At 40.8% G+C, this 23,939-nt stretch overlaps 1 protein-coding gene across 1 annotated transcript; it reads right to left on the bottom strand.

Moving 5' to 3' along the window:
* Nucleotides 1-1,585: 1,585 nt before the first annotated feature.
* alx4b (ALX homeobox 4b) lies at nucleotides 1,586-23,552 on the bottom strand. Its single transcript, XM_084933749.1, has 4 exons — nucleotides 22,936-23,552; nucleotides 12,637-12,950; nucleotides 5,463-5,591; nucleotides 1,586-5,074 (listed from the first exon to the last, which is right to left on the bottom strand). The coding sequence occupies exons 1-4, from the start codon at nucleotides 23,276-23,278 to the stop codon at nucleotides 4,754-4,756; spliced, it is 1,107 nt and encodes a 368-aa protein (XP_084789875.1). The 5' UTR covers nucleotides 23,279-23,552; the 3' UTR covers nucleotides 1,586-4,753.
* Between the last annotated feature and the right edge of the window lie 387 nt (nucleotides 23,553-23,939).

Here is a 23,939-nt window from a genome sequence, read left to right as displayed (position 1 = left end):
TTTCTTTCTTTCTTTTTTTCCAGGCCAAAGACCAAAGCAGTGGCATGATGTGAATTGCCACAGGTTTTCTATAATTTGTTTTATTCTTTTTTCCTGGCCATGCCTTCTCTTCCTCTTACATGAGAGTTGTTCTAAGCGGTTGCTCCTTCTCTGAAGGATTTTCAGAACAAAGGGTAATAACGGGGGGATTGATTACACACAGAGAGATTTTGCAGTGTAGGAAAGACATTTTGGAGCATTTATAAGAAAAGATTTCCTGAATACTGTCTTGTCTCATGACTTGTAAAGCAAAAACAAAGAACATCTGTGTGAAAAGAGGTTCTATATTTTCTTACATCTCAGTTTATTCTAGCTCTGGCTACAGCTAGATTGACCACCTGTAGGTATTTAAAGCACATTCAAAGTATTAGGGTTAACTTTAAGTCTAATGGCTTAGGCAGAGCATCCCATCTGGACGCTGTTGATGCGAGAAAAAGGATGGGATCAGATATCAACCCCAAGAACACAGAAAGACAGAAAGACACACATCCACACACTCGCACACACACACATCACTAAAAATGTTAATTATTTCATTTTTAGAGGCACCTATTGTATTTTTCTATTTATGTCAATAAATGCGTGTAATTTTGTGTTCAGTTCAGTTACATTTTTTTTCTTGTATCACCATAAGAGCTATTTATGTTGCAAGATAAAGAAACGACCCTACAATTTTAGAGAGAGATCCACAACAATTAGATGATCATATGTGAACAACAATTTACTAATAGCGGGGAGGAAGAACTCCCTTTTAACAGGAAGAGACCTCCGGCAGAACCCTGCTCAGGGAGGAGCAGCTATGTGTCGTGACTGGTTTGGGAATGAGGAGAAAGAGAAGAAAGACAGAAGACAATGTTTATGCATTCAAATGGAAATATGTTGATGTTTTTGAGATTTGAGGTAACTATTATGAGGTCTGATCGTTCAGAACTTTTTATGTAAAGAGACACATTTTAAACGGAATTTTGAATTTAACAAGAAACCAACAAAGATTATTTCTCTCTGTATGGAAGAAATATGATCTACTCTTGACTAGCTGACCATAGATAAACAGTTAAACAATAGTTTCTACTGTCAGTGCTTGTTTTGCATATACTGTATGAAAAGTTTGTAGGTCACTGTTGTGATCATGCTGTACACTGCTGAGTATTTTTAGAGTCTGAAATGTTCACTTTTCTCTTTATTGTGCTACAGCTGAAAACAAAAAACATTGCGCAACATAATTTTTTATTGTTTATTCAAGAAATATTTTCAGCTGCTCCCAAATTCACAAGGGACAAAAACACCAAGTAGCTCCAAAAGTTATAACTATAGAGCCACTACTTTTGGTTTTTCAATGTGTCGGTTTAATAATTGTTTACAACTCGCTGTCCATCTATCCATTAAATACAATCCTACAGCCAGCATTCACTCACCCAAAGAAACAGCCCAAATACACCAAACTCCTTCTCTTTCAGAAAATGATTGTGGTGGACATGAGTTAAATTTCTTAACCTTTCAAAGAAAGAAAAACAAAACTATTTGCACTCATTCTGCCACTGGAGATCAATTTATTTCAAAATCATTTAGAAACCATCATTAACAAACACAGCGAGTTACTTCTGTACAAAAATACAGCACATGAGCAGCGCTAAATATGGACGGGCTTCGTTTTTTTTCTCTTTTCTTAGTTTTTCTTAGTTTCTCCTGGGACAAAACCAAAACCACATAGTCTCTGGCTTTATTAAAGGAAGCGTCCCAGTGGAATAGGCAAAAATAATGATTAAAAAAAAAAACTCGGACAATCTAAGTGCAATAACTTATTGCACTGGCACAATCATACATGGAAATACTTGATTAATATACAAAAAACGCTTAAAGCCATAAAAAAATGTGAACAAAATTTCAGCCTTTCTTCCATGGCTACTTTTCAAAATAACAAAGAACATAATTTTACATTTCTCGGCAATATTAAGGTAATACTTCATTGGCTTATCTCTTGTGGTCCATTATTTGACAAATAAGCAAAACAAATGTACAAGCAAACGAACAATATTATTTATATTGTTCATATTCACACAATATGACATTACAACCATGGATTTCAATTGCTTTATTTCAGTAGTATCAACACGGACGGGGCTGCAGAGGAGTGGAGCACTGAGGGAGTACCGGCAACGCAAGGTCAACTTGACAAAGTAAGGATTGAGCCACACATTTCTAATCTTAGAGGTCCTTGTCTTTTACTTTGCTGAGGTTTGAGTACCCTCTGCAGGGAATATATAAAGAGAATACATCATCTGGTCCTCCTTAAATGGTCTCTCCTTGCACACACAAAGGTAAACGTTAACATTTTTGATGTTCTGAACAGAAAACATGGTTGTACATGCCAGTGCATGTGAGTCCCTCTCTTTGGGACGTCTTCATAAAGAGACCAGAATGACACTAAAAATGAAAAGACAATGTAGAGGCTGAGCAATCAGCATTTGTCCCAAGAAGCAAATAAGTATTTTATCCATCTTTTTCTGTGCAGTCACATCATTTCAGATTATCTGAATCCTGTTGTTTTGCTCTCTTTTGCTTGTGCTTGTTTCCATCGCACTGTACACACAGTGAAACAGAGAGCAGAGGAGTAGTAAATGGACAGTTCTTATGTAGCACGTTTGCTTGTATCAGTCCTAGGCTTGTATTAAGCCTAGCTCAAGACTAAAAGAAAACGTTGACAAGGATCCCCACTGAAAAAAGTTTTAGTCCAGGACTAGAATTATTCCAAGTCCAGGAAACTAAACCTTGAAGATTAAGACCAGTAAGCAACCACTAAGAGGACAGAGGTGTGGCCTGTCACTGAGATTAAACTGGGTTTGCTGTCTTGCCCAGAGAGGAGAATCAAACTGCTAAACCTCCACTTCATTGTCAAATATTTCTACCACCTCAGCCGCAGCAGAACGGAAAAGGAGAACGGCAACACAAACTTTCATCACCACGGTGGGCTCATGATCAGCTGACTTAAAGCACATGGCTACCGTGCAATAAGTTTCACAATGCAGACGTCAGCCAATTATCATGACTGGATTTTGGTGTTTTTGGCTGTCATGTAAAATACCTTCCTAACTGTAACTGAAATATGAAATGAGGGAGGGGAGCAGTGGCCAGCGGGCCCTTTTGTTTTGGTTTGAGATGCTGACGCAACATTTAGTAGTTGAATAGACAAGTATCACCATTAAAAGAGGGGTTTTTTTATATTGCTGAAATCTCAGATGTGACTGCAGCAGTGGGTCACAGTAACTCAACAACTATAATCATATACACTTGATCAATGAAGTCATTTGTCAAGCAAAAGCACCAAACAAACTGTTGAATTGACGTTTAACTTTATCTTATGTTACCATAAACTGAATATCTTTGGGTTTTGGGCAGCGAGACATTTTAAGACGTCACACTGGGTTTCTTGCCATCATCCACGCAGGAGAAAAGAAAACCGATATGTAGCCCAGCATGCGTCATAGAGAGATCAGCCAAAAGGCTAATGAAGCCTGTCTCTAGCCTCGGCCTGGAGCCCAGCTCTGGTGACAAGCTTATTCCGGCGGGGTAACACACACACAGATACCCCTACAATCACTGGACATGCTCACCACATTCCTGTAGTCCAGCTCTAATGTCATCACATTGACCAAACATTACCGAATGCTCTTCGGGACGATTAGGCCCACTGATTTGGCCTGCAGTCTCTGGCATGTATAAGATTCTGTTACCAAGCTATGAATCGAACCTTCATCCCTGCTGAACCCGCGTCTAGCGATGAAGCGATCACTTCTGTGTGTGTGCAGTATGTCCTCACCGTGTAGACTGTGATGCTTTCACAGGGCAGAAAGGCTCACTTTGATGCTAATTAACTGTGTCTATTCCTGCTGGTTGCTGATTAGAGCTGGCGTGGTAAGCTGGTGTTGAAGGTTGCTGCTGTGCATTCCTGTGCCTTGTCTGCCAATGGAGACACCATTTCCTGTAACCTGAAGCCTGAGCCTATTAGTTGAACCTGTGGAGGGAACCCTGGGAGGGAAATGACAACTTCATTTGAAATTGCTGCCAGTCCAAGCCCTGCCCTCCACCCAGACTCAATTGGCAGGCCATGTCTGCTCTCGCTCAGTTAGACTCTGTTCACTTACTCTACCCTTCTCTGCAGGGAAATAAACTCCCAACAACATACTAGTGAAATGTACAGAAATGAACTGGTTTATACAGTGGAACAGAATGGTGTGTGGCGGGATGGTCGGTATAAAAGATAGGATAAAGAAAGCAAATGATGTGAATCAAGATCTGCTCTTTAAATGAAGATACCGTACTTGGCATTATAGGCTATAAGGCTATGAAGACATTAATAAAACCAGGTTTGCTGAATTTTACTGAAAACAGCGTCATGTTAATCGGTTTATTGGGGTGTAAACACCATAGTTGCATGAGACCTGAGAGATCAAGGAATCAAGAATGAACATCTAGGTGATATTCTCATCTAAGTCACACCTCTGCTTGTCTCTCACTTTCAGTATCTGCTGATTATCATAGACACAGTTGTCTTGGTTGCATCGGCAGCTGTGGTGGCCTCTGTTATCTCCACAGTCTCTCCCTGTTCATTTGACCTGTGTTATCATTAGTGCTCGCCTCCTCCCCCCATAGTGCTTGCTGACGGCTGCTCCAGGGCAGGGGCCTTATGGGGGCAGGTTGGGATCGGGCTGGAACATCATGTAGCCCAGGAGATGGCTGCACTGTGTTCCTTGGCCTTCATACGCAGCGCAGCTATGCTGGAGGACTTTCGATCTGGATCAACATTGAGATCATAGCCATTGATTCCCCCACCGATCCCAGCGCCCCCAAACAGACTGCCCATATGAGTCTGTCCCATGTGGCTGCTTCCTGGACTTGGTACGCCCAGGAAGTCAGAGACGCCTCCAGGACCGTGAGGGTGAGGGGGCATGCAGGAGGGCATAGAGTCACAAGGCACGACACAACCGGGCACCGGAGATGCCCCGCTGCTGCTTCCTATCCATGAAGGGTTCTGGATCTGGAGAAGAAAAGGAGGAGATATTTCCATAATAACTGTTGTTTCAAATGAACACATGAAAAATATTAGTCCTGCCATAGTAATAGTCACCTGCACAGAATTGTTTTTGATTTTTTTTTTTTTTTTGCCACATCAGCTGCTGTTAATAGTAGAAGCCCTCAAATTTAACACTTAGACCGAAGAAACGTTAAGAGAGAGCAAATATTAGATCTAAATCATTCCAACTACAATTTTACTGCTGTGGTATGTTAACGCTGTGTTCAGAGGTTTCTCTCTGCCCCATAATAATAGCTATTACAGGTTTAATTTCACACTTCCTAACTGCAATTCTGATATCTGCCATCAGGTGTATCTGTAATGTGCACACCACTGAAGACTGAACATTTACCTGTGCATAGTTCTCAGGTCGAGTGAGCAACGGCAGCTCGTAAGCTGTGGAGAAGTGCGTGCGGACCTGTTGCATCTGGCCAAAACGCTCTCTCTTCCTCCACTTGGCTCTGCGGTTCTGGAACCACACCTGCGAAGAAAACAGACTATCAGGACAATACCTCTAACCAAATAGAGACCAAACACTATCAAACAGAAATGTGAATATCCTTCTTAAACGAGGCCATTAAAGCTCCTAAAAAGTACACAGAGTGCTTTAGTTTTTCCCACAGAAAACTGGGCCATCTTCTTGCTAAGAAACACAAAGTAAAAGACCACATAAAATGAGGACAGTGAAGCAAATAAATTCTGCCGCACATGAAAGTCCGAGACCCGATTTTAAGACTTGACGTGTCTTTAAAGTGCCGTCCACACTGAGCTATTGATGTGAAAATGGTGAGTCTCCCCTGGTGCTGCATGTTTCAGCTCCTCCCTTTGATACACAGACGTCTGCCTCCCTTCAGGCTGCCCGCGTCGACAGATCCACATCTGGGCCTGTAGCCGTTCATAAATCACTCTGAGAAAGGTGTGCTCTCTCCCACATGTCAGCACAGTGGGATCCAGTGGGGAATCCCTCTGTATAATCCATGGAACAAATGTTGAACTTTTGACCAGGACATATATACTGTATATATGAGCATAGAGTATATGTATGTGTGTATATTCATCTTTAGCTTTATGTCTGTGAAGGTTCTCAGTCATCCAGGTCATTGTAGTCAAAGGAGCTTGCAAAGCAAAGCGTCTGGACTTCTTTAAGTTACTTGAAGACGTTTCACCTCTCATCCGAGAAGCTCCACCATTTGACCTTAGAACTGAAGAAGCTTCTCGGATGAGAGGTGAAACGTCTTCAAGTAACTTAAAGAAGTCCAGACGCTTTGCTTTGCAAGCTCCTTTGACATCTTTAGCTTTACTGAGCATTGTTTGTAGCACATGAAATGACTACTGCTCTTCAGATTTGTAGACTTGCTACTTCTCAGAGGGTTGAGCTTTCGGGAACCTGCTGACAGACCAAGTGCAGGCTGCTTAGTCCACTTCTCCATGACTGCAAAGTAGAAGATGGCTATGAAGGACCGATTTCTAGAAGAAGTAAAGGCTGAAACCTAAAAGAACTCCCCAAGAACATTTTTCCCCCTAAAATCTTAGTGTTAATTGATGTGATGCCTAATACACTGTAGAAATTCATGATGTTCTACATACTGGAAGACAAATCTCATCACTTTTGCTCTTCCAAAGGTTTCTTCCTTATCTAGGGTTACACGATATTGATGAGTGTGGATAAAAATAAGGAAAAATAGATACTAGATATTGATTACACACATACAACTACCTGGTAAAATAATTAATGTTTTAAAAAATGAAGAATTCATTTGTTCTAATAACAAACAATGAAAATAATATTCAGTTGCAAACTTAGTACTATTCTGTTTTATGTAGCCCAGTTGTGTGTCCTATTGTTTTGGGAACTAAAATGAAAAGAAGATGATTAGCAAATAAAACAGTACTTTGCAAAAGTACTGTTTTATTTGGCATAGGCATGAACACATTTATTCTTCAACACAACCTGAACTCTCTCAGGCAAACTTGCGTGTAGTTTCTTTAAGCAGTCTGTGGGAATAGTTCTTCAGGCTTCTTGAAGGACATTTAAAGGTCTTTTTTGGGTGTTAGCGGTCTTTTGTTCTATTCTCTGTGAAGATTTTGAGGTCTGGGCTCTGGGGAAGCCATTACATAAGCAGTAGTGTTCTACAGTGTATTTTTTTTTTAACCAGGTATACTTTTACTGCATTGTCAGTATGTTTGTGATCATTGTGATGTTGAAGCTGTTGACAGTCAAATGCTTTGCAGATGATGTTGCAGAAGATATTGACAGGATCCTCGACGTCATGGGCTGAAATGCGGCTCCAAGCCATGACAGAGCCTCCATTGTATTTTACAGGAGGCTGTAGACGCTCACTGCAGTACCTCTCTCTTCACTTTCTCCGTACATATCGACAACCAGAAATATAAAATCTACCTTCATCACTCCAGAAGAGCTGTTGTCACTGATTTTCAGTCCAGTTCTTGTGTAATGTGGCCTTTTCTCCCTGTTTCTCTACTTTCAGAATGACTTCTTGACAGCCACCCCTCCACTCAGGCAATTTCTGATGTGGTTCCAGTAAACAGTAGATGGACGGATCTCACATGTCCTGTGTCAGGTATTTGCTGGATTTTCCCCCCTATTTTTTTAAGGACCTGACCTTTTGATAGGCTTGTCACTTCTTCTGTCATGGTGTGTTATCTTTGGCATTTTTTGTAGATTCAATAAACTAAATATGAACAAATGATGCGCTTTTGTAACAGTTGGCTAGTAAAAAAGCGCCTAAAGATACAATTTAAAAGTGATTCTTTACTAAGATGCGTTTTACGTACAACACTGGTTCCCTTGAGTTCCCTTGAGTTCCCATCCCTTGAGTTAGATGCTTTTTTTTTATATTTGAGTGATGCATAAGTCAATGTTAGCTGGGTTAACAAACAAGAAAAAACATTCATCTAAAAATGGTCAGGTAGAAAGATTGGACTGAAAATGAGAGAAAAAAAAAGAGCCAATGTCCAAACAAAACCTTAGACCATTTTAAAAACTTCTGAGAAAGTCTGGCGCCTTGGAAGCAAAATATAAGGAAATAAAGGGTAGACCAAGACTTTTATACAGTACTGTATGTTTCAAAATAGTCAACAGATACAGATTAAACCATACAGATTATCACAGCAACTGCATCTTTCGTTAAACGTTTTTTCTGTAGAATTTTCTCACATCTCCTTGCAAGAGAATAGAAAAAGCAGAGGGGGTTACTGGGAGTCTCCACATGTTTATCTGTATCTATTTGTTGGTTGTTTGAATCTTATCCTCCCTGGAGAGAAGGGGGAAACTTCTTCAAAGAGAAAAGAGAGGGCAGCCTCGGTTTGACACAGGGGTTAGGACTTGGATTGTTGGGCTGATTCCCAGCCCAATCAGCTTGTGGTTTTCACAGTCCCTGACATGCAATTTCCCTTCAGTCATCCCCTTCAAATCCCCACTCTTGTCTCTGGCCATTTCTCTCAGTCAACAATAAAGTTTGGTGGCAGAATTGAGCACTGTCATACAGATGCATATTTGCAAAATGCTGATTTTCTCATAGTAAGGAGTTGACTTTAAACATATGAGATAAGACCACCTATAAGCACCCTAACCTGCAAACTCATCGTCTCATTTTTTTAGATGCATTGACCTCCTAGCAAAGTCAAAGTGAATAACATATCCATATGTCTGTATTTTTGCAAGAAACTGACGTAAAGAAGTCTCGTCTGACTCCGACATTCTTTGGGTCAGCTGGTGAGATTAGAGAACAGCTCACCCTTACTGAGTGGTAAGCTGATATGTGAGGTTGTGACTGAACCCCAATGTCAAGGTGAGGGGTTGGAGCCCTTTGAATTATATCATATGTTTGGAAGTAGGTTTGTGGGTCTATTTTATACTCCTCCTGAGGATTTGGGATCTATTATTGTTTAAGATTTGTCATGCCTTTCCTTTGGTGGCTCTTTGGTTACACAAGCTCATAATATCACAAGTTTTCAAATATAAGCCCCAACATGAAAACACCAACATTAAGTTTCATTACAGCCTCAGTTCTACAAAGATATGTTACTAATGTGATTAATGTATTACCAGCTCAAGGACTCAATTTCCCTCCAAATATATGCAATTCTGGCAAAGTTTGAAAGATGGCGTATAAGTTTGTCCATTTACTAACTCGCCACAGGTAAACCACGAGGTCTTTATGATGTCCACGGTACCCTCATTTAGTTTCATAGTAAATGTAACAGTCTATTGATACAACAGTGATTGGTACAAGCCAGGTACATTGTAAACAGTTAATCACAATGTAAACTTACTTATATTCTAAAGCCATTTCAGACTCTTCAAGAATTTTTCAGTGCCCTGCACGAAAAATAAGTTTTTCTTTCTCAGCAAACCTAAGTTTTTCATTTTAATTGTGATTTTGACAAATAGAGATGCCTCATTCAGTTTTCATACTGTGCTGGCACCACATGATATGTAGCTAGACTTCCTGGATTTTTATAATACATATATACATGCAGGACAAGAGCATCTGCTGGATCAACCATCAGAGTCGTACTGCCCTTCCCTCCGTCTTTGTAAACTAGTCTTAATTTTTGATTACCTGTATTATGAAAATAGTCACATTTCATTTAAATATTTATAAAACTCTTTGAGGAAATGCTGTCAGAATAGCAACAGAGCCTGATGAATGACCTTCTCGATTCTGGTCTTAGATTGTTATCAAAAATATAAAAAATTGCATATTTCAAAGCTCTGCTGTCAGTCACCCAGCGCCGTTATTGTACTCCCACTCCTGTGTTGAAGCTCAGGCTCTTCTGTCCCTCGCCACCCCGCCCCCAACTCCGACCCCTCTCTCCATGTCTCTCTCCTCCCTCCGTTTTAAGTCAGTGAGGGGAAGTGGGGATATTGGAAAGTGAGATGGGAGAATGTTCAAACTGGAGCTTGTTTTCATTTCATGTTTAATTTCCTGATGCCTAAGCCCTCGGCTTTCCGCAGCTAACCCCTCTGACCTTTGAGAGGCGTGCAGACAAGAGCAGTGGACCAGGCGTGCACACACATACACACAGAATCACACACATTTGCATACCATGTTATATTCACATTTCAAAGTTGCTCTCCAAAAAATGCAGTATTTTAACCTGGACCCTCTCAAGCACTTACTGGAAGCTTTTTCATAAACAGTTTCTGAGCACATATATTTCCCTTGTCTTGGTTTCTGAGTGTGTAATGTTTCACAGAGAGTTTGCTCTACGTAGCTTTTCCTTTGAACGGCAGTAGGAACAAGACCCCTGCCAAATAGTTTGGCAGAGAGATAATTCGGGGAACATTGTGGAGTCAGATGTGTCCCTTGCTGCTCCATCTCTCATAGTCCCTGACTTATAAATTCATGCAGTTCTTGAGAAACTGAAAGGTCACTGCTGTCTTTGTGCAAGCAGTTTTCCAATTAACATAAATTGTCTTAATTGTTTGTCATGATGAACACCAGTGGTTAATAATATATAAAACCCAAAATGATGCTATTTACCAACTACACACACTCACGACTCCTGTTTATTTTATTTTAGCAGACATCTGCAAGGAAGGTGGCTCAGTGGTCTTGGAGCTCAAATAGCTTGGCGGTGATACAGTAATTGCTAAAGACGCTGACAGCGAAATGCAGCTTACAGAGACATTAAAGAGCTTTATTTATGCTCCAGAGCCAGCAGGCAGAGAGAAAGGAAGAGGGAGAAAGGGAGGGCAGAGTCCACAACTCCAAAAGCAGCTTTGAAGTCCAGCCGTCTCACCTCATCTCTGTCATCTAGGACCACTGCAATTGATAGACTGCCTCAGCAGTCAATCACGTACAGCCTCCTCCTCCTCAATAAAAAGTAGGCCGTATGGCGAAGTTCAAGTCACGAGGCTCTGAGCTAATTGCTTCTAAAGAAAGTAATGGCACCAGAAGTCACAGATTGTGTTATCGGAAAGCTGCAGCCTGATTTTATGAAGACATTCGACATCAAAACTGAGGATGAAACCGTAGGACCTTGACACTGGCAATTTGGCAGAAAACATCTGTATTCTGGATTTCAATTGCTGTTGCTTTGCAGATGAAAAGGATTCTCGATTGCTTTCCGAGCATCGAGTGCCCCTTGGTATTCAACAATTGGATATCCCTGGACTTTGTCTCAATGTACCTTCAGTTGAAATTGTGGGGTTTAGTCTTGATTGCGTGCATATTTAGGGTTTGATTTTAGAAGTATGGGTCAAACCTCACAGTGACTCAACAGAGTCTGCAGTGTGCCTGTCAGATGAAGACGTTAATTATATTCATCTGGGGCATAAATGGGTCTGTGTGAATGCAACATGAATGTACTTATTTTACTGTACCACCACAAGGACCAGGCCCGGTTCTCTGTCCCTGACTATGTCTCGGACTATGTGTGGAAATTGAAACTGGCATCTCAAAGTGTTTTTTATATCCATGCCAAAATAGCTTTGATGGTGTTCCATGTGTTTTCCCTCGTTGCCTCCAGAGCTGTGCAGCGAAGTAGTTTAAACATGGCGGTGTGGGGAGAAACCCTTGGCCTCTGACCCTTTCCAGAGTCTACACCATGTAAGTGCTAAGAGCAGCGTATTCCCTAAGTCTCCTCCAACCCACTCTGATCTAAAACTGGCAGGCACAAAGACAGATGGAGAACAATAGGCCTTGCTGTCTAATGCTAGGAACAGTCTTTGTAACTCTCAGCCTTCCCTGTCAGTTCCCCCAATGATTATCAGCGTGCAAACAACTGTACTCATGGAAACTGTCTTAACAAGACAGAAGGACACCATCAGCTGCTTCAGCAAGTGCACGGAAATGACATGTGTTTGTATTAAAGTCTCAAAGTTCTCCAGTGGACAGACAGTTGTTAATTTCCCACTCACAATGCAACATTGTCTTTAACACGATCATGCTCATTCCTAAACCATATGTTTTATTACAGTGCCAATAGAATCAAAACACCTAATGTTTCTTTGTTTGTTTGTTTTTCCCAAAACCATGACTCTGAGTGGGGTGGGGGGGGCATGTGACCCGGTCTGTCTGACATCTCTATGCTGGTGTTGTTCTTACGTCATCATAATTATGTTTGTCCACAAGTGCAACTGACCAATCACACTGTTGTGATGTTGCTTTGGACTGTCGAGGAAAACGAAAAGAAATTATTTTGTTCATATAAAAGTCTCTTCTGGAACAAGCATTACAACTGTTTTTATTAATTAATGTATACAATATAATAAATATATTATCAAGTTGCTAGTGATAGTTTTGGTCAGTTGCAATCTTGATCCTGGATCAACATTTTTGTGATTGATATAGGAACAACAACAACACGGGGATATGTCATAAAATAGATTAATTGTGTATTACAGTAATTTGTTTCTATGACGTAAATAAAATCTGGTGATATTTTGATTAGATGACAGAGATTCATTTTCTCTTATAAATAAAGGACTTATTGGCTTATGTCAATGCAGAAAGGTGCTTTTAAAGCGTAACCCTCTGTTTTGACTTCGTCCTCACCTGTACACGGGCCTCTGTCAGGTCTGTCCTGAGTGCCAGCTGCTCACGGGCATATACATCAGGGTAGTGTGTCTTCTGGAAAACCTTCTCCAGCTCCTCCAGCTGGTAGCTGGTAAACGTAGTGCGATTGCGCCTCTTCTTGCCTTTGTTGCTCTCGGCCTCGCTTTTTTCCAGTGGGCTAGAAAGGTCCGACCCCGGGCGCTCGCTCTGCCCCTTCACTCCAGTTTCCTTTAGGTTCAGGTAGCTGCTTTCCATCCCAGGAGGGTCGACGCTCTGGGGCAACTCAGACTCTGTCAGGCTGCTGCTGTCCTTTCCTGTATTTTGGAGATAAGAAAAGTAAAGAAGAGGTCAAAACGTTTATTTTTAACAGTTTGTTCTTTTAAAGGGGCACCACACAAATTTTATACGTTCTTTTTTGGTTCAAAATGCTCTCAAGCACTAAATCGCTCAAGTACTCCTTCTGTGGCTTCCTGTTACTGCTCAAAACTTTAATGTGGAATTTAAAATGTGAAAATACAAGCGTTTGGGTGAAGCATTAAAAGATGAAGGTAATACTTTATAACTATACCCACAACTAAAGGTGTAATTCCCCTGTAATTAAATGGAATCTCAATGTATTTTTATTTAAACTACAGTGTCATCATATTTATATATAAATACTTAAAGGTAGGTACCTTGCCTTTTAATTACAAGAGAAGGACAATTAAATAATACAAAATTATGAACCATGATGCTCACCATCATTAGGACTTTTAAATAACAATGTAGAAATATAAAGATATAAAAAGACGAGATTCATTAACTCCATAATGCAGCCCAAAAAGTGCAACGTTTTAACGATATTTACATAGTACTTAAAATTACTCACACACGACTTAAATTTACTGACAGTATAATTATTTCTTTTTTCCTGTAAAAACCTAACTTGTTACCCCATTTTACCAACCTTTAAGTATTTGTATGTAAATATAATTACCTTGTAAGTTTAAATGAAATGTGCTGAAATTCCATTTGATTAAATATCAATTACACCCTTGGTCGCTGTTCGTATTATAAAGTGTTACCAACTTAGAAAACATCCTCAAAATTTACTAAAGTGTGGCTTTACTGTGAAATCAGTTCATTTGTGTAATAATAAACAGACAGTTATCTTTCTGACCATCTTAGAGATGAATAAAAAGCGCCATGTGTTCTCAGCAATAGTCCCACGTTTACAGTTAGAACATTCATTAGAGAAACGTGTCTTTAAAATGTGGCTGAATGATCACATTCAAGCCACCAAGAGTGTCTGCTCATCGTCATATTACAGCATCCCCACCAAATGACATTTACTTTAAGCACACATCATCTCTGTGATGTTTTATTTTAAGGTTCAAAGGCCTCATCTGTGTGCAGCAGGAAAGAAAGTTTGAAAGATATGTCACGACGCATTGGTGTGACCTGCGACACAACCCTCGAGCCCTTCTCCCCTCACATCTCTCAATCACGCCACCTGAAATCCGAGCCACACAAAATCCTGTGCGTCTCGGGCCACGTGTATGGCGGGCCTTGTGTATGGGGGCAACCACGCTTACCCCACAGCCTTCCCCCTGAGATGTAAACAACATTGTGTTTGTCACCTTCAATTTTCAGTGCATCCATTTTGTTACAGACCTTGCTCTGTTCCTGTCAGCACATGCTGGCTTTTTGTTTCCTTTTAAGAGATGAAGAAAGCTGTCCCTTCTCCTTCAATAAACAAACAGCCGTGTGAATAAATAAGCAGAAGGGCTCTGGTTGCAGGCCAGTGAGAACAGTGTGCTCGGTCAGCCTCTGTTTGCCTTTCCTGCAAATGGGCATGGAGAGTGCCCTGTCCTAACTGTATTGGTCTGAAACCAGCGCATAATGGTCTCCTCCATATAAACAGACTTGTGAGTGTTGTGCAACACCACCATTACTTTAATCCAACAGACTTTTTCTCAGAGTTAGGAAGTGCCAAATGATTGAAAGTCACGGGCTTGTATGCATGCATTAGCTTTTGTCACGTTGCATTTTTCTTCTGAGTAACGTCAGTAATCGCTGTGTGTCATTCTTAGAAAGTTACCTCACTGAAAGAGTTGACACCTTTTGACACACAGTGAGTCACAGAGTCTTGTTTTTTAGTGGTTAACAAGATGACTGAATAGTTTTAGGGTGATGAAGTTAGGCGGTGGTTGTCTGCAACAAGCATGTTTGTTTTCATGGATTAGTACGCTTTGGGCTTGTGTGTCCCACAATGAGATGTCAATAGTCATCCCCTCAGAACTGCTGCAGCCCTTCCCTGCTTTCTGGCTCAGACCTACATGGGCTGAAACACTAATGGAACAACACAGCGTTGCCCAACTGGAGTTCATGTCCTCATACAGCAGTGGCCTACCTGTCAGATCTTTTTACAGTCTCCATGCACGCAGATATTCTGACATCACCAACCCCTGAGCTGGCCTCGTATCCTCGAGCTACGTACAGTCATTTTATTCTGCCTCTGGGCAGGAGCATGGCTCTAGTGTTAGTAAAGTAAGACAGGTCAACTCCAGGTTCCTGTCTGGCATTTGCATCTGTGAGAGAAAATCCAGTTATGCCCCTGAGCAAGGGGCACATATCCTGTGAGACTGCAGCTGCACACAGATGAGGAGATGGGAAAAGGGTAGGATGGAGTGTGGGAGGTACTCCAATTTGTCAGTGCAATTAAAAAAACTGATTTAACATTTTTTTTAAATACACATATTTCTTTTCTTATCCAGACATTGGATCCACTGATCAATGCCAATCCCATTACCGTAACTAAATGTGAGGCTACCGTGAGCAGCCTGCTAAAGGCATAAGGACTGGAAAGATGAGGTAAATTGCTTGCCTGTCACTGAAAAATTCCACCAGGAAGTAACATATATATAACATATAGTCATGTAAAAGAGGAAAACTAAGTACACCCCATGATTGAGTAGCTTGTAGAACCACCTTCACCAGCAATAACTTGAAATAATTGTGTTCTGTATGACTTTACCAAATGTCGCACATCATTGTGGAGGAATCTTGGCCCACTCTTCTTTATAAGGTTGCTTCATTTTACTGAGGTTTGCTGGCCTTGAGGTTTGTAGCAAGAACTTAAGGTCTCTTTGGTTTCTGGAGCATTTCAATTACGTTGAGGTCAGGCTTATACTGGGCCATTGTAACACCTTTATTCTTTTCTTTTTCACTCATTTTGCTGTAGATCTGCTGCTGTGCTTAGGATCATTGTCTGTTTGCATACCCCAGTTTTGCCCAACTTATAGCTTTTGGACAGATGGTCTCACATTTGACTCTAGAATACTTTTGTATACAAAGGAGTTCACTGGTCGACTCAGTGATCCTGTAGCTGCCAAACAAGCCCAAATCATCAACCCCCCACCACCATGCTTGACAATTGGTATGAGGTGTTTGTGTGGATCTGCTGCATTTTCTTTTCACCAAACATGGCACTGTGCATTATGGCCAGACATCTCCACTTTGGCCTCCTCTGCTCAAAGGTCACTAAGTCAGCGTTCTCGTGGTTTGTTTAGATACAACTGTGCAAACCTAAGCCGTACTGCCATTTTTTTATTTTTTTATTTTAGAGAGAAGAGTAACTTTCCAAACAAGCCATACTTGTTTGGTCTTTTTCTAATTGTACTGCCTTGAACTTTAACATCTAACACGCTAAGTGAGGACTGTAGAGTTTGAAATGTCGCTCTTGTCTCTGACCTTGGAGTGGATTTTCTGGGACAGTTATGATAGCATTGTGTTAACACACATCTGAAGTGCTAAAACTTCTACTTTTAGAGAGGTGCTCACATTTGCTAATGATCAATTATTCAAATGCATTTGATTAGCAGTGCCTGGCTCCTACTTACCCTCTTAATTCCCATGGAAGCAGTAAGGGTGAACTTAATTTGTCACAGGACTGTGTCTGGTAAAAACTTTCTTTTCACATGCATTAATTTCAGTTTATGTATATGTCATCCGTTTTATCCATAGAAATTAGCAAACTGTGGACATCACAGAAAGTGTTTTTTGTTTTTTAACTTTGTCATTTTCAGTTCTTTGTGCATAGATCCAAAAAACATGGCCTTTAACAGAAACATTGTAGGGTATGACAATCAAAGAATCCTGAATAGAAATATATAGGGGAATTTGCCCAAGATACTACCAAAGAGGGGCTTTGTCCTGCCCTTGCATCCAAAGAGCCATTCTGAGCTATGTGCTTTATATCAGCTGAACCCAGAAACATATAATTCAATCCAGTTTTATTGCACTGATGCATACACACATTTAACTTTCATGACACTTTCAGTTGTGTGGTGGCATGCTGTATCTCATATCCCATTTTCAGCACTCTGATGGGATAACCCAGTGACAGTGATTGTGTCAGCACTCAGGACTGGGTTGTAAATTCATCCATAATGTGGTAAAACTTTGCTCAAGCGTGGTGGAGGTATAACGTTAAAGGGGAACATTTGTTTGAGGCAAAGTCACTCATCTAAACAGATTTCATCAGATCTGAGTGGTGAGTCTATACCACCAGTGTGTTTTTATGCCCCTTACACTGTTTAAACTGCAGTTATGAGTCTCTCTCCATTCATTTAGGTTGGGACTTGATGTTGTTATACTGCAGTATATTGCACTGGAAATCCCATAAAGCAGTATTGACTATTTGCAATCATTTGCCTCCTTAACTCCTTAATTCCTTAACTTTGTTTGTTGTTCTTTCGTTGTTCTTTGGCGATTTTGCAGGAGAAATTGAGACTGTTACGAGTCAGTTTTGATCACCTGGCTGTATTTTGCTCTTCCTGAAATCTATTTATAGATGTATTTTGAGCTTAACTAGTTACTAGTCTACACAGTTAGTTAACTGGCTACAGCATACATCCCTATAAGTGTTAATAACTGTCTCATCCATCAGATCCAAGAAGAGACTTAATCAGGGATTTTCCCACGCTGAACTCTCCCTTTAAGTCTCTGAGCTTAACCCAGTCTTTTACCGCCATATTTTACACTGGAATCTGCAATAATCAACATCTTTTGTCTGTCTAGTATGCCAAACTCATCCCTTTTCTCTCTGTCACGCTAACCACACAGAATCCTTTCCCACAAGCATCTTTCAGTTTTCCCGCATGCTGAGCTGTCTCTTCTGCACGCTGCTCCGGAGAACACAGCCATCACACACTGCTTTCTTTTGGGAGCCAAGATTCCACTGCGCTGGCTCCGAATTTTTTTGGCATTCACAGGAATGTGTTTTTGACAGTTGTTCTAGTTTGAGCATTCAGCAACGTATATGTGAACACACCATCTGCGCAATGTGCCAGTTTCTCTGTGACAAGCTGCAGACCTCTTCATTTAGCCGAGGTCAGATGTTTACTAGGGTCAGCAATTTAATCACTGCTGAAAACAGAGAGAAAACATCAAAGTGTAATTTAACTGGTTGTAAAGCAACAGGGCACCCTCTCGGTTTTTATGGAACGGGACAGGGAGGGTCAAGTGAAGCCAAATAAAAGAAACACTATAAATTAGTAACCTGGGGAAGGGTTAATGACCAAACACTAAATAGGGAAGGGAATGCTTTTAAACAAAGTGCTCTGAAATGTTGTCTCAAAGCATTCGGAGCTGACAGCAGCACTCCACCAAATAAAGTCAAATATTCCTTCAGGTTTGGTTGTCAACAGGTGAGTATTAATTTACAGTTAATGTCGGCTCGCAGACACGCTTCGGCCCGGATTATTTTTTTTCTGCACCGCGCTCTAAGACCTGATGTTGACTGTTGTTTCCTCAGTGGAAGGGAGGCTCCCAGATGTTCCTGAGGAGAGATCGATGCCAGCGGCTCATGCAAGAATGCAGATTCCCTGGGAAACAGAAAAAGTCTTTCTGTTAAACCTCACTGCTGTCATATTACCTTGGGCTGGGTCGCTCACTGTCTCATATCAAAATGCGCAAAAAATAGTTGTGGGGTTAACTAGTGGACGAAGAACACAAGTGTCTTTCTTAAACGTGGAGAATCTTGAGAAAAACATTCATGTGTTTGAACTGTATATAAACTGCATATTAAGCATTAAGATAAATAACATTTGCCACTCTTGGCAAATGTAATTTATTGGCAATGTAATGTGGCAATGCTGCAACATTACAATTAGGTTGGTCATTACAAAATCCCTCTCTTCTAGTAGATCACAGTGGCAAGCAAATTCTTGCCATTCCCATGTCTCTTTTTGATCACACTACAGTCCTGTGCGGCCATATGTTTGCATTATTCAACAACCCTGCAGAGGTTAGATTAGAGTCAGATTTAACTGATGAAAGTAGTAAAGGTGAAGCCACAGAGCCAGACTCAGCACAACAGGCCCCACAGTGTGTGCCAGCTGGCCTGAGTCAGTCGCTTTATTTTTGGTATGTGTGTTACCTTCGCCTGCAAGAGGGATGACTGAATGTTTAAGCAAAAAAGCAGCAAAACACAGCAGCAAGAGTGAGTGCGGGAACAGATACAAGCAGAAACTTGACATTGAGAAAAACAACACCCCACAGAACAAGATCTCGGGTTGCCAAAGCTATATGGATGTATATTTCTTTTCATGGCGGGCCAGTTGCTGCTCCTTTGCGTCCCAAGTCACACATTTATATGAGCCACTGCTTCCAAGCATTCACTCTTTACGTATTCGAATTTATTCTGGTTCGCAGAAGCATGCTGGTATGATCACAGGTGTCACTCTGGCGCTCGCGTTTTTGCTAAAATCAACACAATGTGTTAGTCATCAGCACATGTGTATCCTGTGACATCACTTCCCCAAGCCTTTTAATGCGTACTTAGAATACTGTATTTTGACAGGACGCTTTTAAAGAGCTGCCAGGACTTTTTGAGCTTGTGTTTTGGTTTTCATATGCTGAGAAAATGTTTTACATATCACAGGATGCTCAATGTCCCGCTGAGGGGGAGGAGGGGTTGTTTAAAAGTACAAAGATTGACAATTGTTGTACTTTCGGAGTGTATAATTTGCTTTGGTTATTTTGTGAAGAGGCAAAAAGGATATGAGCGTTTAGCCCGAGTTGTACTAGTATTACCACAATACTAGTGTCTCTCTGATTGCCACCTTTAAGCCTTTTTATAAACACTGAGTGAAAATAATCTAATGATTGGTTTATGTTCATGAAACAATATGATCTCCTCTCTGAAGCGAGCAGCCCCTATCAAAGGCAAAAAACTGAAATTAATTAAAATTAAACAGTGAGTTCAATAAAGTGCTGTGCACGTAAACAGTCGTTCCCACACATGTGCCGCTTTCCTGGAAACCCTCTCATTTCTCTCGAGTCTCTCAAATCATTACCCAATCTCCATGTCCAATTCTGACTCCTTGCTTATTTGTACAAGGTATTGTTGAGACAGGGTTATGTAAACCAGTCCCACTTTGTCATCTTGGGGACTCTCTGTAGCTTTGGAGATCTGATGTTTGGGGAGTATGAATAATAACTATAGGATCCAGTAATGCACATCTGCCTTGCATTAATGCGGCCCTCTCCTGCGGCGCTGACCTGCATTCCTCAGCTCTCGATCAGCTCCAGGGATTTTTATTTCATTCATCGCCATGTGAGCAGGTAGTCGGCTCCATCCCTGTCTTCACTGCAGGACAGTCTACCTGATTAACGTAGGCTTAGAATGAACAGTCCCACCGATCGGTGCCACTACTGTGCACGGCTGCATGTTGATTCATGCTTCCTGAGTCAGGGTTGTTTTCTGCTTGTTCTACAGATGTGGTTCATGAGAAAATGTTGTATTATTAATAAACAAGATTTAAGAGCATATCCACACCACCTGAACCCAGATGTTTTTTTAATAATGTAAAATTAAAAAAAAAAAAAAAAAAAGCTTGAAATATTTTGATTAATATTTAAATTGGATTTTAAAATATTTCTTAGATTTCTATAACTTTACAATTTTCTCAGATGAATTGTACTCAGCTGCACTGAAATCATGTGAGTGTAAAGGTGTTTCAGGGGTTTTGGATCTCCTAAATCAAAGGTGTAAATTTAAAAGAAGAAATGTGGATATTATGGCGCAGTTATTAAATACATTCCACGATAATACAAAATTCCAGTTCTTTGCACTTTATGTATATTTAAAAAATGGCAGTTTTAATACATATCTAAAAGAGATGGCCTAGCTGGTTGCCTCTCTTTTGGGTGTTTTGATGTATGAAAACAATTTCATGTAAAATCTTCAGAATGACATAGAGATTTGCCATAAACAGCTTTAGAGCCGTAGCTGAAGTTACCACATTCAAAATTCCCTTTGGGGACAAGACAGTTTTGTCATCATGATGGAGATAAAGCATTAGCATTGAGCAATATATCTCCCATTGAGGACCACACATAACAGCACAACCCTGTTGACGCCTGAGGCTTTGGCAAGTCCCCAAAGTATCCTCCCCAGAGCCACGATGCCTTCATCTGGCTGCAACATTTTCAATATTAACATTGCACAGCTCTCCTCAAGGGAGGCAATGTTGCATTTAATGATGGTGTTTAAATGATTCTGTCAATGCACTTGCCAAGTCGATTTAGTTCAGTGCAGGGGTGCTGAAAATGTTGGAGGCAGAAAAGGTGACAGTTCAGACTAAAGTGAAGAGTGACACCATTTTTTTTTCTCAGAACAAAAAAGAACACTTCGCACTTTGTGGCTGTGTGATGGTGGTTATACAAAAATGTACATACTGCCGGTCTCCTCCTCACAGATCACGCAGAGCAGAATTAGACCAAAGCACTTTTATTCATTATGTGTAATGAGCAGTTTTTAGATCTCAAATTTTGGAACTTTTCTGAACTTCAGTGAGAACTGCATTAGATGCATTTAGGATGGATTTCTGCAAAGGACTCGATTCACTTAGTTTTAGCTGTGATCCCAACAGATGTTTTCGTCTATATCACTGTGGTAAACATCTGGAATTGACGCCAACCGGTCTGCCTCAGTGTTCACCAAAATCAGATTTTTGATGTAGAATATTATAGAGATATGACATAAAAATATTTAAGATTGTGGTCTGTTACTTTTTTCACCCTATTGCCCTTTTGACCTTTTGTCACTCAGAATAATTTGAATCGGATCCATCGGCTTAATAAAGTTGTCTGTTTTGATTTTAATAAAAGCAGAACCTTTTCTTTCGCCGACATTAAGCGTGGCTCCAGAATTGTCGTGATTGTCGCAAAACTGTAAAGCTTTCATTATAAACGCTATTTAAATGCATTTGGTACGAAGTTGACTACACGGACAATTAAGGGACATAAACTAAGCATTGCTTTTGGCTTATAAACCTCCATCAAATGGATTAATTAATATTAACAAAGACACCTGAAAAAAGAAGAATTTGCCCTTTTGTGTTTACTCTCACAGAATAAGCAGGACTTGCTGGAAAGAAAATTATAGGCCCATTTCCTGCACATCCAAAAAATTCTCCAAAAATTAGGCCTTATGTTTCATAGGCTGTAAGGCTGAGGGTTCCGCGTAACGCAGACAGGTCTCAAAGTGCCCCAAATAATAATAATAACAGCAATATTCCACGAGTTGAGTTTATTTGTCAGCGATCAAGATAATTTATTGTTGACGATAACATGCTGCAGTTGTAGTTGAGTGAGAATAGTCACAGCGGTGCTGCAGGCTCGCCAGTCCAGTGATGCAGTGACAGACACAGGAAACAAAATTCTGCGTTAGTGCTTTTATTTTGTAGCGCCAGTGCGCAAAAAACGGACAAAAAGTCGATTTAAAGGCACAAAAATACCAAACTGCCTTTGGTCAAAGCGCCTCATTAAATCCAAATAAAACCCAGAGGTTTGATGCATTAATTATAACTCACTTTGCAGGAGTACAAGTACCTAAAATCCTTTAATCTCACTAGACTTGTAAAAAAAAAAAAAATCAGCCTACTTCTAATATTTACTTTTTCTGCAATTATCCGGATTTAAGGGCTTTAATGTGAAGGTTATGTTCCTGAGTCAGAACCAGTTATGCTCAAAGAAAATAGGTCTGTTTTTCAAAATGTGTTTTCTTTTCATACCTCGGCTTCTCCAGTCAGGCTGATGGGTTCAACAAACGAACTTATGGCACACTAATGCGCACACTTTCTCTTCCTCTCTGCTCTACTTTGACAGCTTATTTTCACACCGTGTGTTAGACAATACTATAAATTGCACTTATTGCTTGCAAATGTCCGGTCCTGCCTCGCATTTCCGTTAAATTTCTGGCCAACACATATATTCCCAGTAGAAATCGCACTTTGTCTTGTGCGCACTCACCATAGCAGGAGATGAGCGTCCCGTTGTGTGCGCTGTCCGGGTGCAGCTTGCTGCCTTCCGGGGGAGTTTTGCAGGTCGGTCGCTGCATGAAGAGCTGGTATTTGTTGAAGGTGCCCTCCTCAGCGCCATCCAGTGACTGGCAGTCCGGCTGGAAAGGACTCCTGGACTTCTCTCCGTAAGCCTGCCCTTTACCCGGAATGAACGTGGGACTGTATTTTGTTTCAGTGGTTGGGAAAGTCCTGAAAGGGTTCGCTTGGTGATCTCTACTTTGCGCAGTAGATGTACTATAATATGAATCCATCGATGTCATATCGCAGTATGAGACGCACGTATCTGCGTTCATACCTAAAAAGATATATTAAAAAAAATCCACACGGTTCTTGTTTCCCTCCCCTTCTACAGACAGCAGATATTCTCCCAAATTTTTCTCGCACTGACAGGCTCACACTGCCGCGCTCATGCACACACACTCTTACACTGGCGCATCTGGGACTGGTTAAAAAATGAATCAGATGTTTTCCAGAGACTGCAGACTGAACAAATGCTAAAAGCCCCCTGAAGGTTTGTCGGGGTAAAGAGAAATGCCTTCCTCAAGCTGATGCCGCCTCAGTAGCCTACAGTGGATCAGACACACGCACACGCAGCACTCCGACCTTCAGGCTCGACGCACGTCTGAAGTAGGGCCCACACCGAGCTTCAACCTCCGCTATTATGCAGCCAGTAGAAATGGGAGGTCAAGCTCAGAAGGGGGACAGCTTTTTTTGTAAACACGCGGGAGATACAACACATGACATTAATGTAATTAGGGGATGAATATGACCGCTTTGATTCCTGTTGTTGCATGGCATAGGACCTTAACCTCCTACTTAGAGAAAAAAAAGTATATCTTTTTATTAACCTTTAAAGGACTCTTCCCTTCCTTTCCGAGGAAGCCAGATGCTTATTAAATGACATTTGTGGAAACATTTGTGTTTCAAATATGTGGGGGAAAAGAGAGAAAACAG

The sequence above is a fragment of the Perissodus microlepis genome, chromosome 7 (assembly GCF_051167445.1).
Source record: "Perissodus microlepis isolate ML-2025 ecotype Zambia chromosome 7, ASM5116744v1, whole genome shotgun sequence".
Lineage (NCBI taxonomy): Eukaryota > Metazoa > Chordata > Actinopteri > Cichliformes > Cichlidae > Perissodus > Perissodus microlepis.
The sequence above is the reverse complement of the archived record's forward strand: the minus strand, read 5'-3'. Positions and strand labels throughout refer to the sequence as shown.

What these genes read in the sequence shown, in the direction of transcription:
- alx4b (XM_084933749.1), bottom strand. Translation starts at nt 23,278, where the DNA reads ATGAACGCAGATACGTGCGTCTCATACTGCGATATGACATCGATGGAT. An exon ending in GACGCTCATCTCCTGCTATG is followed by an intron (nt 12,951 to 22,935) that starts GTGAGTGCGCAC and finishes TCCAAAATACAG; the next exon opens with GAAAGGACAGCAGCAGCCTG. An exon ending in TGACAGAGGCCCGTGTACAG is followed by an intron (nt 5,592 to 12,636) that starts GTGAGGACGAAG and finishes TTTTCTTCGCAG; the next exon opens with GTGTGGTTCCAGAACCGCAG.